At 45.3% G+C, this 19084-nt stretch overlaps 1 protein-coding gene across 1 annotated transcript in view; it reads right to left on the minus strand.

Annotated features, from left to right (window-relative positions):
- COX16 (cytochrome c oxidase assembly factor COX16) overlaps positions 1-18546 on the minus strand; it is a 54756-nt gene extending 36210 nt beyond the window's left edge. The window contains exon 1 of the mRNA XM_077819973.1: positions 18304-18546. Coding sequence (XP_077676099.1) covers positions 18304-18546 — 243 coding nt within the window. The remainder of the gene's footprint in view (positions 1-18303) is intronic.
- Between the last annotated feature and the right edge of the window lie 538 nt (positions 18547-19084).

The raw sequence follows: 19084 nt of genomic DNA on the forward strand, positions 1-19084 counted from the left end.
AAGGTACACACTATACATTTTTAAACAGATTTATTTTGAAAATTTTTCAGATTAGTTTTACAGCTGTATCAGAAAATGAATGATTGACTGGTTATTTCATTTACCAAAGGTAAATGAAGCAGATATTTATGAAGTCATTGGGAGGTGAACTATCTCCAATTCAACAGGTTAATCATTAATATTTGGAGGATTTTCTTGCCATGCTGTATTAGGAGGAGAACATGACCAGACGGACATTTAAATTGTTTTATTTAACTAAAACAAAAACGTTATTTATTCTGGATTTTTTCTTCAACAGCAAACATAATATTTTAACAAAACAAGCATATGAATTTTTGAATTTAAACATTCAAGTTTTTTAAAATCAGGTTTGTTTTTCTTAAAATGGTTTTAAACTAAAATAGTTAAAATGAAATATTTTCTTTCAAAAATTTCAAAATTTTTCAAAAATTAAATAGACTGTCAGCTAGGTCAACATGAAAAACTTAAAATACTGACTTCTGCAGCAAACTCAGTCATCTTCACCTTCATTTTCCTGTTTGTTCATAATCTGGAAAAGAAAAATAAGCTTTCCTGCTTCTTCAGGTCCCAAACAGTTTCTCAGTTTGAAATTAATTAGTCCAAAGGAAGAAAATATTCTTTCTACACTGGCAGAAGAAGCTACTGCTGTTAAAAGTGAGATCATCACTTCAACAGTCTCTGAATCCAAGTGCTTGCGTGACTTCCACCAGTTCACTGGTGTGACTTTCTTTAAAACATCATTAGCAAACATATATTTCTTGAATGGTTCACCCTTAGCTCTGAAGTTTATTACAGTTGGCATCATGGAGGGATGATTGCTGGATGTCCATGTCATACCAACTCCTCTTCTTCAGCAGTTAAGGTTTGACGCTGGTACTGAGCATTGAGAATATTTGCAAGAAAATGAGCTGGAGATAGTGCTTGTCCCATTCGTGTTCTTAATGTTTGTAATTTAACTCTGTCATTGAATGTTTCTCTTTTTAAGATTTCACTCAGTTCCTTCCAAACTTCAACAGCGTCGGCAATAAAACTGCTATTTCCCTGCATTTTGTTCAAGGCTACAGAAAGAGGCTTCAGGGTACTTACCATGTGTTCAACATTTCTCTTAAGCCCACTGTTGAGAACTTTGGCTTTGAGAGTGTCATCTATTTTTTCATGATTTTGTTCACAAACTCATCAGATTAAGCCAGTTCTTGATATAGTGCTCAAAACAGTCCACTACTGAGTTCCATCGCACATCTTGTGGGAGAGTTAGCTTGGTTCCCCCACTTTTTTCAGAGCAGCTGCTGCAAAGTGGTTGTTACGGAAGTATTTTGCAATTTCAACAACATTAGCCTTTATTTCTGGAACACTGAAGTCTTTGGCTAGGAGGTGCATCAAATGAGCACAGCAACCGTATGTTATTAACTTGGGACTCCCTTCTAAATAATTTCTTCTCATCTTGGATACATCTGCAGCATTGTCTGTGACCAAGCTGCGTACTAGACATTTGAATTTATTTTCCACAGTTTGTTATAGCTTTTACTGCTACTTCTTGTAAGTATTCTGCTGTGTGTGCATTTCCTGATGTATCAATTGTTTCTCTAAGGAAGACATTCCCTTCTTCTGTTGTCACACAAGCACATACAATGGGATCATTGTGGACACTGCTCCACCCATCAAGACTCAGGTTAACAATTTCACCCACTAGACCTTTTGCACACTGCTCAATTTCTCTTTCATACACTTTATCCAGCAATTTGCCTGCGACATCTGCTCTGTTGGGTGAACTGTATCCTGGTCTTAATGACTGAACCATGTTAATGAAGTGTGGGTTCTCAATCACACAGAAAGGAGAGAGTTTGTTGCACAAACAAACCGGGCAATTTTTTCATCTTTTTTTACCTCTTTTTGTAATCTGCTGGCTTTTATCACAAACTTATCTATGGTTGTTTCTGGATGATGGAGGTTTTTTTCCTCTTTGCTCCAGGTGATATACTGTGGCTATGTGACATATATGATGTGACCGAAACACTATCATTGGCAGATAACTCTGAAACTATAGAAAATGATGGTGATCTTGAAGGTGGATAGTCTTCAAATCCTGTATGTTGAGGATGGATTCTCCTAAACAAAGTAAGTCAATGCAGTTATTTAATTATTGTCATCATACTGCTCATTTAGTATTACTCACTGCATTCACTGACACTCAGTACTACTTTAAAGGTGAAATTGTAAAAGGAAGATCTGCCTAATTCAGCTATTTATTTTTTATCACAACTGCATCTAAAATAATAGTACTCTAGAGTAACAACCATATTTTTTTGTTCAAACATGAGAATTCAAGAATAGTCCAGAAGGAAGACAGCTAGTCCTTAAGAAAGAAGTATGAAATTAAAAAAGTTTACCAACCTGAAGATCCTGCACGTTCAGACATGTTCTTTTCATCATCTTCAACACAGCTTCCTCCTGAGAAGGAACACTTCTCATGATGTTGTTTCATACGGGCAACCAGGCCTTGCATTTCTTTGTTGCACTGCTTGCATTCTGCAAGCATGCCTGTCTTCCCTAACCTAACCCTAACCCACAGGTAACCCTAACCTAACCCTAACCTTAAGACTTCTGGAATATGCTGCTCAAAGTTTCACTTTTGTTTCTACTGCCTGTCCCTTCCTTCTCACATTTATCTCCAGACTTCTTCTCCTTCTCCAGATCTATTTCACCCCCAACAATCTTCTATTCATTCAACTTTTTGAAACTTTGCACTTTTAGAGAGAGGTAAGGGATTGACTCTGTGTACACAAATTTGCAGAGGGACAATAGGGGTGAGGTCTGTTATTTCTCACCTCTATATATTATTTATTTTAAAACATTTTTGCTGTTAACAAGCATGTTATCTCTGGACACACAAATCCAGAGTTTGAGAACTGCAAAACTAAGCATCTCTGATGGTATTGTATAGACTGAGCCCCATTGGGTAGATAGAAAGATTAACCTAAATAATCTATACAGAAGCCCCTGGAACCCCATAAGATTGGGCCCCCAATCCATGAACTATTGGAACGCATTTACAAAACTTTTCTTAAACATTACATGAATATATTGTCTCATACTATAGAATTAGAATTTATAATCCCTATTCCATGATGAGATATCTTAATATCATCTTGAAATGCTTTTTGAGGAAAAAACCATTTGATCAAAAAAAGAGTTTTGATTTTTTTTTTTAAATCCATTGATTTTATCCACCCTGAATAAAACAAACTTTTACTCAGCCCAATTCTAGTAACCTGTAAATTACTGCCTCGCATTTAATCAGATGACCCAGCATACCCTGTGCTGTGGACAGCCCAGCTGGAGAACAGAATCAATTTGGAAAAGCTCAGATAAACTTGTATTATTTTTAATGGGAGAAAGCAATTAATATTTTACACTTTATAGACTGTGCAAGAGAAGAAGTAAAAAAGGTTCTGAATTCATTACATGCTGAAATGTCCCTCTAACTAGTTATTTTGAAGCATTCAGCATACAGATTTAATGGTGATTTTTATTTATTTTAACATTTAAAAGGTCAGCTTTAAAAATAAAAAGTAATATTTATCATTTATACAGTACTTTGCATACTAGTAGCACTGCTACCATAAATACCCTCTTAAACGTTCCAAACTGGATTATTCCTGTATGTATCGATGATTACATATAAAATAACTCATCCTTTTAACATAATCATGCATGAACAGAAGACTAACATGTTGCAAAGTAGAATAAAAGATAGAATGTGACATAAAAGTACCATGTCACACAAATTCAGCAACCTCAATAAAAGTGTTTTATGCAAAAAAACTTGACATTAAGTTCTCCTTAGGTTTAGTGTTTTTTTTTTTTAAATCTACCCATTCACTCCTCCGTTGAGAACTGTGTTATGCAAACAGTTATGGATGGCATTGGGCTGATTATTAAGGCTGTATTTCAGATGGAGGATGCTAGTGCTTGTCACCAATTAAAATTGAGCTGTTCACTGATGGCCTGTGATGGCGTGAGAACTCCCTGACTTACTGCACTTCCCTGAGTTATCCTGAACAATCTAAAGCAGCCACCTTTAGTCTCTTAGGTTAGCAAAATAACAAGAGGCAATTTGTCTGGCGTCGCCTAGCAATTTGCTATATTATAGAATCCCCATTGTTAAAGAAACTCATTCTTGTTGCAGCACCGATTGTGAAAGCCAACTTACAAAATTACATTCCCTTTGTCATAAATCCCTAAATTAATCACATCACAATATTCAATGCTGGCAACTCAGATCATGCACTGGTGAAAAGAAAGCAGGAAAATGTTATGAAATATATTACTGGAGCGATAATATGATAATTTTCAAGCCTCTTCTCTAAGACAGCTGCTGCGAAAGCCTCCAGCTATGCATTGTGCAACTGCAAACTGGAAGTCATATGAAATATTTTCTTTTTGGTTTACAGTGATCAGAGTTAAAAGGTTTTGGGGGTTTTCTTTTTTAAAAACTGTTGTGTGCATGCAGTTCAGTGCTGGAGAGAGGTGCCGGCTGGACAGCCCTGGAGAATGAAGCCCTTTATTTATCCACTAAACAGGTGCAGCTTGGGCAGCAGCACTGCAGGCTTCCATCCCACCGAAACAGCTATCTGGTTTAACTCGGAACTGGAGGGACACACCTCTAGGGCAAGGCGATAGTTTAGTCTCCATGGACATTTCAAATCATTGGTCCCTATGTTGTGACTGCTAATAATTAACAATTAGTGCCGGCTGTAGTGGTGGTTTTGTACCATGAAAGTTGTCTAAATGGGAAATTTACTGAGACTCCCAACTCCAGCCTCCAGATGGTAACATTTAGTCACTATAGATTAAAACATGCCACACCATTAACGCAGGCAAGTAGCAGTAGTAAAGGAAATACAAGATATATATGAGGTGACCCAATCAAACTTTGTGTGCAAAATCCAAGTGTGAAGAGAAATGGGACAGAGAAGTGGATTGGGAGTGAGACTCTCCTCACACAAGAGAGGGAGAGAGGCAGCACGTAAAGCGGTTGTACTGCCATAGGTCAGGAGTGATGTGTAACTTGTTTGTACCTGTGTATAGGAATGCACCCGAGTGGATGTCTTTGTCTGGCATAAGTGGCAGTGGAGAATCCCACCACTGACTGAGCTGGTCCATTGTCAGGGAGCACATATATACTAGCAGAACTGTAGACATCTGATCCGGGGAGCTAGAGACTGTGTTTCATTTGGCAATAAACCTGGCCTGGCATCTTCGTACCTTATTGGAGTCTGTGGTCCTCGGGGTTTCTCTTGGGTTCTGCTGTGCCAGCTATCCGCGCAGAGATGGGTCAGCACACAGAGGGAACACGCACACGCACGCACGCACACACACACACACACACACACACACACACAGCTGACTTATCATTGAACAGAGCAGAGCATCATACTGGTGACGCCTGACAACATTTAAGATGCGAATGGCTGGGAGCCACATTGTAAAGCTCTGTTTTGTCACACTCTTTAGACAGCCCGGTATATTTTTTGGCAAAAAAAAAAAAAATCTCGTTTATTAAAATGTCCATTTCTTAATGCATGGGAGAATGCAGAAAAGGCATTTAGTAGAAACCAATCTCAGAACACAGAAAGGAACATATGGGTTGCTGTTTCCTGCGTGAGCATTAGCAAAAATGGGCTTTTTCAACCAGACTGTTGTCATTTTGCATTATACACAGTGCTTGGACTGGTCAGGTGACAAGGGAATTTCACTCAGCAGCTGCAGCTGTTTGGAGAACAAATATGCTGTGGTGGTCAAGCCCAGCTTACTGTTACAAACAACACTACCCCTTTCTTAAAAAAAGGTAATCCTAGTAGCATTTTAAAAACTAAGGCTACTGCCACCCATGGATCATAGGTGCAAATCCAGCTAAGATTTACTGTGACCAAGGCTCTTTCCATCTGATCACTTGTTGGTGGTCTCTGAGCATGAAAAGATGTTGTTATAACTTCAGTTACCATTAGACTAATAGCTACATTAAAAACACAAAGAAGCCACCATCATTGTTGCAATTAACTGTCCCCCAGTTGTTAGTATTAGGACAGGGATAAAAACTTAATGAGCCATGGGAACAGAACTAACCTCCTGCCCCTCTATGTGGTTCCACCTGATGAGGACTCAGACATATTGCAGGGCAGTACAGAGGAAATTGGCAGGGGGGGGGGGAGAGATACAACATGAGCAGTGGCATGCTGGTCTATCTTTTCTGAAGATAAACAGAGGACTTCAGTCTACATGACTGTCAGTCTACACATTCTACCATCACTAAATTCACACATACACAATCTATTCAAAATGAAGTTGGGGTTTTATTCACAGAATCAAAGAACACTGCTTTTTTTTAGGAAGGCATTCATTTGGAAACTCTCACACATATGCCCTAGACCTAAATCAACCCACTGAAGGACTAAGGAAAGACACCGTAGGTCAGCTAATTCCGGCAGCCGTACTAGTTTACCAGACTAAGACCAAAGCCGTACCAGCCACAGCAGACCATTCAGGTGCGCACATACTAGCTTCCAGCATATCACAGGCTGTTTCAAAGGATGATCTCACATGGAGCAGTGCCATACTCCAGAAAGGATGCAGCTGAATAAGAGTTTAAGCGCGGTGGTGCAGCAGGGACCCAATACACAAACTCATCTCATCATTTGATTAGAGGAGCAGTGCTTGAAATAATAGCCACAGACACATACCAGTGACAGCATATGAATCAGTGGTTGGGAGAAATTGTTTTAAGAAGACTAAAATAGCAATGTATTTGAGCATAAGCTTTCGTGAGCTACAGCTCACTTCATCGGATGCATACTGTGAAAAATACAGAAGATGTTTTTATACACACAGACCATGAAAAAATGGGTGTTTATCACTACAAAAGGTTTTCTCTCCCCCCACCCCACTCTCCTGCTGCTAACAGCTTATCTGAAGTGATCACTCTCCTTACAATGTGTATGATAATCAAGGTGGGCCATTTCCAGCACAAGTCCAGGGTTTAACAAGAACGTCTGAGGAACGGGGGGGGGGGGGGAAGACGGGGACTGTTTTCGAAGTTTTTTTGTTGAAGGATAGTCACTTTGAGATCAGAAATCGAGTGACCAGAGAGATTGAAGTGTTCTCCGACTGGTTTATGAATGTTATAATTCTTGACATCTGATTTGTGTCCATTTATTCTTTTAAAAAGGTCTACCCGCTATGACTCAAGTTCTGAGCCTCAGGTTCCTGTTTTTCCTCTTACAATATCTGATGGAAGAGCAAGAAGAATCATAAGAAGCTCAACATTTATATTCCTTACACAGCTTTAGGTGCTTAGAAAGTCATTGGCTGTAGCAGACAAATGAAGAACCCTTAACTTGACTCTTGGCTACTACCGTGAGCGTAGGGGGAGGTGATTTGCAACATTAATTTTAAAACATGTTATTTATTTGTAATTTTTAAGTCTGAGTATGTATTTTCTTAATAATTTGGAAAAACAATCTGTATTTGTCTGAAGGAAAAGCATTTCCAGTCACCTTTAAATGTGTTAATTGCACTGGAGAAGTAATCTTACATGCTCAGTGTCTCAGAAGAGTGTATGGTGCCAACTCCATTGGCAGTGGTGCCAAAGAGCCTTGCTGGCACAGTATCATCTGAAAGCGTCACAGGAGGAATGGGACACTGACAGACACATCCCTATTCAGGCAGACAGAGTTGTCTGTGGAATAAGAAACAACACTGAAAGCTAGGACCCTTCCTCTAACGGAGAGCCAAGTGTCATACAGGACTGCATGATAACCTGCAGGTGGTAATGAAAGAGTTACTCCCCCTGTACCTTTCTGCAAAAGGAAAGGGAGAGATAATGGATACAGCAGGAAATAAAAATAAGTACACCACATGTGGGTACAACCTCCTTCCTCACAATAGCAAGTTATATCTGCAAGGTCAGCAGAGTTCATTCCAACAGATGTTACCATCTTAGTGCTTCAGGACTCTACACCCTCTAGCATTCAAGCTGTTAAAAGCGGTTTCATGCCAGGTTACATCACTTTCCTAGGCACATGTTGCCTTATGCCAGGCACTGGTATCACCGCATGTCAAGTTTGTAGAATTAAAGAAAATGAGATTCACTGATTTATCTTGGGGGGTGGGAGAAGAGATCTGTCCCTGTTCATTCCATTGATTTGTTAATTTGCACTCTACAGTCCAGCTGGTGTTGGAAAGAAAACACCCTTTCCTGCTAGGAAAATGTGACTGAGGCCTCTGATGAACATGTTACCCTCAGAGGCTGATCATTTGAGGCTTTAAAGATCACCTAAAGAAGAAAACCTGACTCAAAGCAGATCAAAATTATAAATTCACCCTGAAAATGGGTAAATATACAAACGCCTTTATTCAAAATTATATTATATAAATAAAACCAACTGTCTCTAACACTCAGATCTGCAGAAAGAGTGGCAGATAAACTTCAAGTTGTAAAATGAAAGACAAATGAGGTGCATTTGAAGATAGTTTTAATGTATTTTTAAGTGAATTTAGTGCTGATGAAAGGCCTGACAGTCCTCATGACTGAAGACCTCTTTTTATCAACAGAGCAAGTATAGCACAGGAAGCAACACTCCAAGTTTTCCTTAGAGTAGGCCAATGCTATGTACCAACAACTTCTGAAGAAATTAAAGCATCTATTCTTTTTGGTTGCAAAGACAGTTCACAGCTGGTATCTTCCTGACTATGCACACGGATCCAGTGCCTCTGCTGCTGCTGCTCCTAGCTTCCCAAACAGTATAAGTGTGAAGATAATAAGGTTCTGTTCAGCTTCACTGATGCTATTTAGAACTCCTTGAGCAGCTGTGAAACTAACAAGAACCATATCTTCACCACTCTCTTCCTGCTTTGGAAAGCCAGGGAAAACAAGAGAGAGGTGCGCTGGAGTATCTACACGGGGAGAAAAACTTAAAGGGGGGAAGGCTAGGAAAGAGATATAGTAGGAGACCCCCACTCCCCAACCAAAAAAAAAGCATCCCCAGGGATAAGAGCCATGATTATTAGTGTTAAATGTATTGCCTTTTATTTGAAATTTCCCCTTGTTGTTGCATTAAGGAAAAGGGGGTAATTAGAAGCCCCTGATTTACCTTCTTTACATCATTGTTTACATACTGTATCTCTATCAGGTCACCTCTTTGTCTCCATTGTAGAAAGGATTAAATTGTATACTTTAGTATCTCCTCAGGCAGAAGCCCTGCTGTGGCGCTAAGAATTGCTGTTTCCTTTCTCTGATCCTCTTCCATTTCTACTTTATCTTAGCTTTTTTGAGATGTGCTGACCAAAACTGAACAAAGTTTTCAGGGTGAGGGCATACCATCCAGGGCTTTGGAGTGGAGCCCTCAGAGCAGCTCCGGAGCAGTGGAGCTACAGGTTTTTGCCTGGAGCTGGAGCACAGCTCCCAAGCCCTGAAACCATCAATCTATATAATGGCAAAATATCAGGATTATTTTCCATCCTATTCTTCACTCACCTAGAATCCTACTTTCGAAGTCTCCGACTCAAGGAATATTTCCAACAAGCCACTGAACAGCACACTAACACACAGGAAGCTTCCTACCAACACTACAAAAAGAAGGATTCTGCGTGGACTCCTCCTGAAGAGCGAAACAACAGACTGGACTTCTACATAAAGTGCTTCCATTGACGTGCACGAGTTGAAATTGTGGAAAAGCAGCAACACTTGCCCCATAACCTCAGCCATGCAGAACACAATGCCATCCACAGCCTCAGAAACAACTCTGACATTATAATAAAAAAGGCTGACAAAGGAGATGCTGTAGTCGTCATGAATAGGTCGGAATACGAACAAGAGGCTCTGAGACAAGTCTCGGACACCACATTCTACAGGCCATTACCCTCTGACTCCACTAAGGATTACCAAAAGAAACTACACCATCCACTCAAGAAACTCCCTAAAGAAGTACAGAAACAAATCTACATTGACAGACCCCCTAGAGCTCTGACCAGGTGTATTCTACCTGCTACCCAAAATCCATAAACCTGGGAACCCTGGACACCCCATCATCTCAGGCACTGACACCTTGAGAGCACGATTATCTGGCTATGTAGACTCCCTTCTCAGGCCCTATGCTACCAGCACTCCCAGCTATCTTCGAGACACCACTGACTTCCTGAGGAAATTACAATCCTTTGATGATCTTCCAGGAAACACCATCCTGGCCGCTATGGATGTAGAAGCCCTCTACACCAACATTCCACACAAAGATGTACTACAAGCCGTCAGGAACAGTATCCCCGATAATGTCATGGCAAACCTGGTGGCTGAACTTTGTGACTTTGTCCTCACCCACAACTATTTCAGATTTGGAGACAATTTATACCTTCAAGTCAGTGGGACTACTATGGCTATCCGCATAGCCCCGCAATATGCCAACATTTTTAGGGCTGACTTAGAACAATGCTTCCTCAGCTCTCATCCCCTTACACGGCTACTGTACTTGCGCTACACTGATGACATCTTCATCATCTGGACCCATGGGAAGGAGGCCCTTGAGGAATTCCACCAAGATTTCAACGATTTCCAACCTACTATCAACATCAGCGTGGACCAGTCCACACAAAAGATCCACTTCCTAGACACTACAGCGCTAAACACCATCCTGTACCGGAAACCTACTGACCGCTATACTTACCTACATGCCTCCAGCTTTCATCCAGACCACATCACACGATCCATTGTCTACAGCCAAGCTCTAAGATACAACCGCATTTGCTCCAATCCCTCAGACAGAGAAAAACACCTACAGAATCTCTATCAAGCGTTCTTACAACTGCAACACCCACCTGGTGAAGTGAAGAAACAGATTGACAGAGCCAGACGGGTACCCAGAAGTCACCTACTACAGGACAGGCCCAACAAAGAAAGTAACAGAACACCACTAGCCGTCACCTACAGCCCCCAACTAAAACCTCTCCAGCGCATCAACAAGGATCTACAACCTATCCTGAAGGACAATCCCTCACTCTCACAGACCTTGGGGGACAGGCCAGTCCTCGCTTACAGACAGCCCCCCAACCTGAAGCAAATACCAGCAACTACACACCACACAACAAAAACACCAATCCAGGAACCAAACCCTGCAACAAACCCCAGTGCCAACTCTGTCCACATATTTATTCACGCGACACCATCACAGGACCTAACCACATCAGCCACACCATCAGGGGCTCGTTCACCTGCACATCTACCAATGTGATATATGCCATCATGTGACAACAATGCCCCTCTGCCATGTACACTGGCCAAACCAGACAGTCTCTACGCAAAAGAATAAATGGATACAAATCTGACATGAGGAATCATAACATTCAACAACCAGTAGGAGAACACTTCAATCTCCCTGGTCACCCAATAACAGACCTAGAAGTGGTAATTCTTCAACAACAAAACTTCAAAAACAGACTCCAACGTGAAACTGCAGAACTGGAATTAATTTGCAAACTGGACTCCATCAGATTAGGCCTGAATAAAGACTGGGAGTGGTTGGGTCATTGTAAAACCTAAACCTAATTTCCCCAATACTAATTTCCCCCTACTGTTACTCACACCTTCTGGTCAACTGTCTGAAATGAGCCACTCTCATTACCACTTCAAAAGTTATTTTTCCTCCCCTGGTATCCTGTTGTCAATTGAATGTTCTAGTTAGACTGACCTCACGCTTGGTAAGGCAACTCACATCTTTTCATGTATTTATACCTGCTCCTGTATTTTCCACTCCATGCATCTGACGAAGTGGGTTCTAGCCCACGAAAGCTTATGCCCAAATAAACTGGTTAGTCTCTAAGGTGCCACAAGGACTCCTCGTTGTTCTTGCAAAGAATGTCTATGTAGATGCTTCTAGGTGGTTCCTTTCAGCCACAAGGAATTTGTCTCTACATTGATTTCTGTACTCCTCCCCGGTGAGGGGATTAGCACTAAAATCGACCTCGCTGGGTACAAATTTGGGGTGGACGCAATTCAATGGTATTGGCCTCCGGGAGCTATCCAAGAGTGCTCCATTATGACTGCTCTGGACAGCACTCTCAACTCAGATGCACTGGCCAGGTAGACAGGAAAAGCCCCGGGAACTTTTGAATTTCATTTCCTGTTTGGCCAGCGTGGCGAGCTGATCAGCACAGGTCACCATGGAGTCCCAGAATGGCAAAAGAGCTCCAGCATGGACCAAACGGGAGATACTGGATCTGATCGCTGCATGGGGAGAAGAATGCGTGCAGGCACAACTCCATTCCAAAAGACGAAATGCAATATATTTGCCAAAATCTCCAAGGATATGATGGACAGAGGCTACAACAGGGACACTCAGCAATGCGGCATGAAAGTTAAGGAGCTGAGGCAAGCCTACCAAAAAACAAAGGATGCAAATGGTTGCTCCGGGTCAGAGCCCCATACATGCCGCTTCTATGATGAGCTGCATGCAATTCTAAGGAGCGTCCCTACCATTACCCCACCACTAATGGTAGTGTCCCATTACCTCCGTGGACACTTGCAAGGGGGGAGTCTCACGCAACAGGGATGAGGATTTTGTGGACAAGGATGATGAGGAGGAGGTTGAGGATAGCGCACAGCAGGCAAGCGGAGAATCCCTTCTCCCCAGCAGCCAGGAACTGTTCATCACCCTGGAGCCAATACTCTCCCAACCCTCCCAAGGCGGGCCCCTGGACCATGAAGCCAGAGAAGGCACCTCTGGTGAGTGTACCTTTGTAAATATAATACAGGGTTTAAAAGCAAACTAATTTAATGATTAATTTGCCCTGAAGACTTGAGATACATTTGCGGCCAGTACAGCTACTGGAAAAGTCTGTTAACATGTCTGGGGATGGAGTGGAAATCCTCCAGGGACATCTCCATGAAGCTCTCCTGGAGGTACTCTAAAAGCCTTCACAGAAGGTTTCTGGGGAGGTCAGCTTTATTTCGTCCTCCATGGTAGGACACTTACCACACCAAGCCAGTAGCAAGTAGTCTGGAATCACTGCAGAACAAAGCATTGCAGCGAGTGGGCCCGGGCTTTGGTGGCATTCAAGCAACATCCGTTCTTTATCTCTTTGTGTTAGCGTCAGGAGAGTGACATCATTCACGGTCATCTGGTTCAAATACGGGAAATTTGTTTAAGGGGACATTCAGAGGTGCCCGTTCCTGCTGGGCTGTTTGCCTTTGGCTGAAAAGAAATCATCCCCGCTGTTTGTCACCAGGTGGCGGGAGGCCTGTTCATGCTGAGCTGTTCACGTTTGGCTGACAGAGATCTACCCCGATACTAGCCATGTGGTTGGGGGGTGGGGGGGTGAAGCGATCATCCCAGAAAATTGGGTGGGGTGGGGGTTGGGTTGTGCTGCACATTCACCCTAAAACCGCAGCCCCTCCTTTTAAATGGCCAACCCAACAGGCTTTGCTTGGTATGGAAAAGGAGGGCACTGCCGTTTGAAACCGTTCCCACATTATGGATGTTGAAGAAGCCAAAACCCTTTGCCTTACCATGCCTGCCTGCAAGCCAAATTCTGTTGCCCAGCTGAGTGTGTATGATGTCTCACACCAAACCGGCAGGCACTCAATATAAGAGGCAAAATGCAACCTTGTACCAAAAGCACACGTGCTATGTAACGTGAACAGTCTTCCCTTTGTTCTCTAAAACTTATCTTTTTAAATGCTACTCTCCCTTTTTTCCCCTCCCGCACCTGCAAATGTTTCTATGCTCCCCCTATCATCTCCATCCCAAAGGCTAGCGTGGATTGGAAGGCAAAAAAAACCAAAACCCCACACTCGCGATGAAATGTACTCAGAGATCATGCAGTCCTCCTGCACTGAAAGAGCTCAGCAGAATGTGTGGAGGCAAACAATGGCAGAGATCAGGAAAGCGTTAAATGAACGCGATGAGAGGAGGGAGGAACATGATGAGAGGAGGGAGGATGCAATGCTGAGTCTAATGGGGGAGCAAAGCGATATGCTCAGGAATCTGGTGGAGCTGCAGAAAAGGCAAAAGGAGCATAGACCTCCACTGCAGCCCCTGTATAACCTCCTGCCCTCCTCCCCAAGTTCCATATCCTCCTCACCCAGATGCCCAAGAAGGCTACGGGCACCCAGCCACTCCACCCCAGAGGACCGCCCAAGCAACAGAATGCTGGCATTCAAGAAGTTTTGAACTGTAGTGTGGCCTTGTCCTTCCCTCCTCCCCTCATCCACTACCCCACCCAGTGCTTCCCTCCTCACCCACCCCTCCGGGCTACCTTGCGAGTTTTCCCCCTATTTGTGTGATGAATTAATAAAGAATGCATGATTTTGAAACAATAACGACTTTATTGCCTCTGAAAGCAATGATCAAAGGGTGGAGGTAGGTTGGCTTACAGGGAAGTAGAGTCAACCAAGGGGGCAGGTTTTCGTCAAGGAGAAAAACAGAACTGTTATACCATAGCCTGGCCAGTCATAAAACTGGCTTTCAAAGCTTCTCTGATGCGCAGGGCGCCCAGCTGTGCTCTTCTAATCGCCCTGGTGTCTGGCTGTGCGTAATCGGCTGCCAGGCGATTTGCCTCAACCTCCCACCCCGCCATAAACGTCTCCCCCTTACTCTCTCAGATATTGTGAAGCATACAGCAAGAAGCAATAACAATGGGAATATTGGTTTCACTGCAGGCTAACCTAGTCAGTAAACTGCACCAGCGAGCTTTTAAACGACCAAATACACATTCTGCACTTGCTCAGCCTATAGTTGAACTGCTCCTTACTACTGTCCAGGCTGCCTGTGTATGGCTTCATGAGCCATGGCATTAAGGGGTAGGCTGGGTTCCCAAGGATAACTATAGGCATTTCAACATCCCCAAAGGTAATTTTCTGGTCTGGGAAGTAAGTTCCTTCCTGCAGCTGTTCAAACAGACCAGAGTTCCTGAAGATGCAAGCATCATGCACCTTTCCCGGCCATCCCACGTTGATGTTGGTGAAACGTCCCTTGTGATCCACCAGTGCTTGCAGCACCACTGAAAAGTACCCTTTGTGGTTTATGTACTGGCTGCCAAGGTGGTCCGGCCCCAAGATAGGGATATGGGTTCCGTCTATGGCCCCACCACAGTTAGGTAACCCCATTGCAGAAAGCCATCCACTATGACCTGCATGTTTCCCAGAGTCACTACCCTTGATAGCAGCAGCTCAGTGATTGTGTTGGCTACTTGCATCACAGCAGTCCCCACAGTAGATTTACCCACTCCAAACTGACTGATTCCCGTCTAACCAATAGCTGTCTGACGATGCAAGCTTCCAAAGGACTATCACCACTCGCTTCTCAACTGTGAGGGCTGCTCTCATCTTGGTATTCTCGTGCTTTAGGGCAGGGGAAAGCTACGCTGGGCATCACAAAATGGGGAAGAGATGGCCAGCCCTCTGTGGAGATAGAGGTGGTTAGGGACTATTTAGAAAAGCTGGACGTGCACAAGTCCATGGGGCCGGACGAGTTGCATCCGAGAGTGCTGAAGGAATTGGCGGCTGTGATTGCAGAGCCATTGGCCATTATCTTTGAAAACTCGTGGCGCACCGGGGAAGTCCCGGATGACTGGAAAAAGGCTAATGTAGTGCCAATCTTTAAAAAAGGGAAGAAGGAGGATCCTGGGAACTACAGGCCAGTCAGCCTCACCTCAGTCCCTGGAAAAATCATGGAGCAGGTCCTCAAAGAATCAATCCTGATGCACTTGCACGAGAGGAAAGTGATCAGGAACAGCCAGCATGGATTCACCAAGGGAAGGTCATGCCTGACTAATCTAATCGCCTTTTATCATGAGATTACTGGTTCTGTGGATGAAGGGAAAGCAGTGGATGTATTGTTTCTTGACTTTAGCAAAGCTTTTGACACGGTCTCCCACAGTATTCTTGTCAGCAAGTTAAGGAAGTATGGGCTGGATGAATGCACTATAGGGTGGGTAGAAAGCTGGCTAGATTGTCGGGCTCAACGGGTAGTGATCAATGGCTCCATGTCTAGTTGGCAGCCGGTGTCAAGTGGAGTGCCCCAGGGGTCCGTCCTGGGGCCAGTTTTGTTCAATATCTTCATAAATGATCTGGAGGATGGTGTGGATTGCACTCTCAGCAAATTTGCGGATGATACTAAACTGGGAGGAGTGGTAGATACGCTGGAGGGGAGGGATAGGATACAGAAGGACCTAGACAAATTGGAGGATTGGGCCAAAAGAAATCTGATGAGGTTCAATAAGGATAAGTGCGGGGTCCTGCACTTAGGACGGAAGAATCCAATGCACCGCTACAGACTAGGGACCGAATGGCTAGGCAGCAGTTCTGCGGAAAAGGACCTAGGGGTGACAGTGGACGAGAAGCTGGATATGAGTCAGCAGTGTGCCCTTGTTGCCAAGAAGGCCAATGGCATTTTGGGATGTATAAGAAGGGGCATAGCGAGCAGATCGAGGGACGTGATCGTCCCCCTCTATTCGACATTGGAGTACTGTGTCCAGTTTTGGGCCCCACACTACAAGAAGGATGTGGATAAATTGGAGAGAGTCCAGCGAAGGGCAACAAAAATGATTAGGGGTCTAGAACACATGACTTATGAGGAGAGGCTGAGGGAGCTGGGATTGTTTAGCCTGCAGAAGAGAAGAATGAGGGGGGATTTGATAGCTGCTTTCAACTACCTGAAAGGGGGTTCCAAAGAGGATGGCTCTAGACTGTTCTCAATGGTAGCAGATGACAGAACGAGGAGTAATGGCCTCAAGTTGCGGTGGGGGAGGTTTAGATTGGATATTAGGAAAAACTTTTTCACTAAGAGGGTGGTGAAACACTGGAATGCGTTGCCTAGGGAAGTGGTGGAATCTCCTTCCTTGGAAGTTTTTAAGGTCAGGCTTGACAAAGCCCTGGCTGGGATGATTTAACTGGGAATTGGTCCTGCTTCGAGCAGGGGGTTGGACTAGATGACCTTCAGGGGTCCCTTCCAACCCTGATATTCTATGATTCTATGATTCTATGAAAGCAAGTAAAAGTTCCATGAAAGTGCCCCTACAAATGCGAAATCAGGGAATCATCTCAGACCCGCAACACTAAGCGGTCCCACCAGTCTGTGCTTGTTTCCCAAGCCCAGAATTGGCGTTCCAAGGCATGAACCTGCCCCATTACCACCATGATGTCCAAATTGCCAGGGCCCCTGCTTTGAGAAAAGTCTGTGTCCATGTCCCCATCACTATCGTGACCGCATACTGCGGGATAGCGCGCGAGGTGTTTGTAATGCTCACAACAGCAGCAGTGAGCTGAGCTAGCCACGGTTTTGTGGACCCACTCTGCTGACTTAATGTGCTTAGTGTGGACAAACACAATGATTTATAAAAATCAACTTCTATAAGATCGACTTAATTTCGTAGAGTAGACATACCCTCTGAGGGGTGGTAACTAGGTCTTTCATAAACCTAGCAGGGTCTATAGTGGGGGGTGGCCTGGCCTATGTGCCTAACAGCCCTGAGCGATGCAGCTAGGTCAACCTATTTCTTGTAGGTGTAGGTAAGGTTGTAAATGAACGAACGAACACCAGCAACACCATCTTCTAAACGCCTGATTTAAACAAACCAAGTTTCCCACAGCGCAGTCTTTGAAGAGCGCGCTCTGACAGGCTTTTACAAAAAAGTCGGGGTTTGCCCACGCCGGTTAACGTCTCCCCGTGTCCGCTGGCCGAGCAGGAGCATGCCACGACCCAGCCCGCTCAGGCGCGGCCTGTCCGCTCTCAGCAGCGGGAGCCGGCAGCTGCCGCGCGGCCCGGGGAGGCAGGGCCCCGCCAGCAGCGACCCGGCTCCGCACCGAGCACTGGCAAGCGGACAAGGGGACCCCAGCGCTCCCCGCCACCGGTCTGCTCGCAGCAGGGCTCGGCGTGAAACGCCCTCGGGCGGAGGTGAGGTGCCCGAAGACCGCGCCCCCTGAGCCGGGCACGTCCCGGCGGCAGGGCGCCAGTCGGGAGCGAGGCCCCGAGCGCGGCAACGTCGCCCTCAGCCAGGCTCCCCCACCCCCGAGACCGGAGCGGCGGGGCCGGGAACCGAACCGGTAACGCCCCCACCCAGACGCGGCCTGGGCCGGGGGGCGGCTCCTCAGAACCGGCGGGCGGAACCTCCCAGCAGCGGGGTCGCGGGCGGCCTCGCGCACAGCGCGTCCCCGCGCCTGCGCCCCCCCGGCTCGCCTCAGCACGCAGTGTCTGCCGGCCCGGGACAGCGCCACGGGCCCCACCCCCCGCTACTCACCATCATGGGGACCCCGTACCGCAACGTCTTATTCTTCGCGAGGGGTCGCAGCCTCTCCAAGCCCCGCCGCAGGCTCCGCGCCGCCGCCTCCTGCATCAGGCCCCGCCTCCACCAGCACTTCTGGAGGCGCGGTCCTCTCCAAAACCAGCCCCCCGCAGACACCGCGCCCTGAGCAACTTTGTTCCGCCCCGCTACAGGGAGGGGCCACGCACAGCGCAGGCGCAACCACAGCATGACCTGCATCCGGCCCTCAGCACCCGTTGCGGAGCAGCCCTGTTCGGAGAGGAGGCGGGGTGGGGGGCGGTGTAACATTAAACTGCTTCCGGTCTAATTTGCGGCAGGTAGCAGGCTCTGCAGGGAGGTTCCCCCTGTTGCAGCGAGCAACTTCGGCCGGCCCCGCCGCTCTCCAGGGGTGGGCGGAGGTGGCAGGTGAAAGGGGGGATTGTGGAGCATGAACTTTAGTGTGTCCATGTAGACAAGCCCTTATTCAGCAAAGGGGAGGGAGTAAGGGTAATTGAAGTGGGGGGAAGACTATTAATTCCTTTAATTTAAAATGCTCAAGTTGGTTCGCCCTGTCACCTACACGACTTGGAGGCCTCAGCCCTGGGGAGGCGCATACCTCTGATAGCAAAGGAGCAGTATTACCCCAGTATCAGAGTTGTCATGACATGAACAGTAATAGTGCACGTAACACCTGAGTCACCGTTATAGTCTATGACCTCACTGCTAACAAAGTGTGTTTTTAACTGTGGGGTAGCTAGCACCCATTAGCTATTCCATT

The sequence above is a fragment of the Eretmochelys imbricata genome, chromosome 6 (assembly GCF_965152235.1).
Source record: "Eretmochelys imbricata isolate rEreImb1 chromosome 6, rEreImb1.hap1, whole genome shotgun sequence".
NCBI classification, from domain to species: domain Eukaryota; kingdom Metazoa; phylum Chordata; order Testudines; family Cheloniidae; genus Eretmochelys; species Eretmochelys imbricata.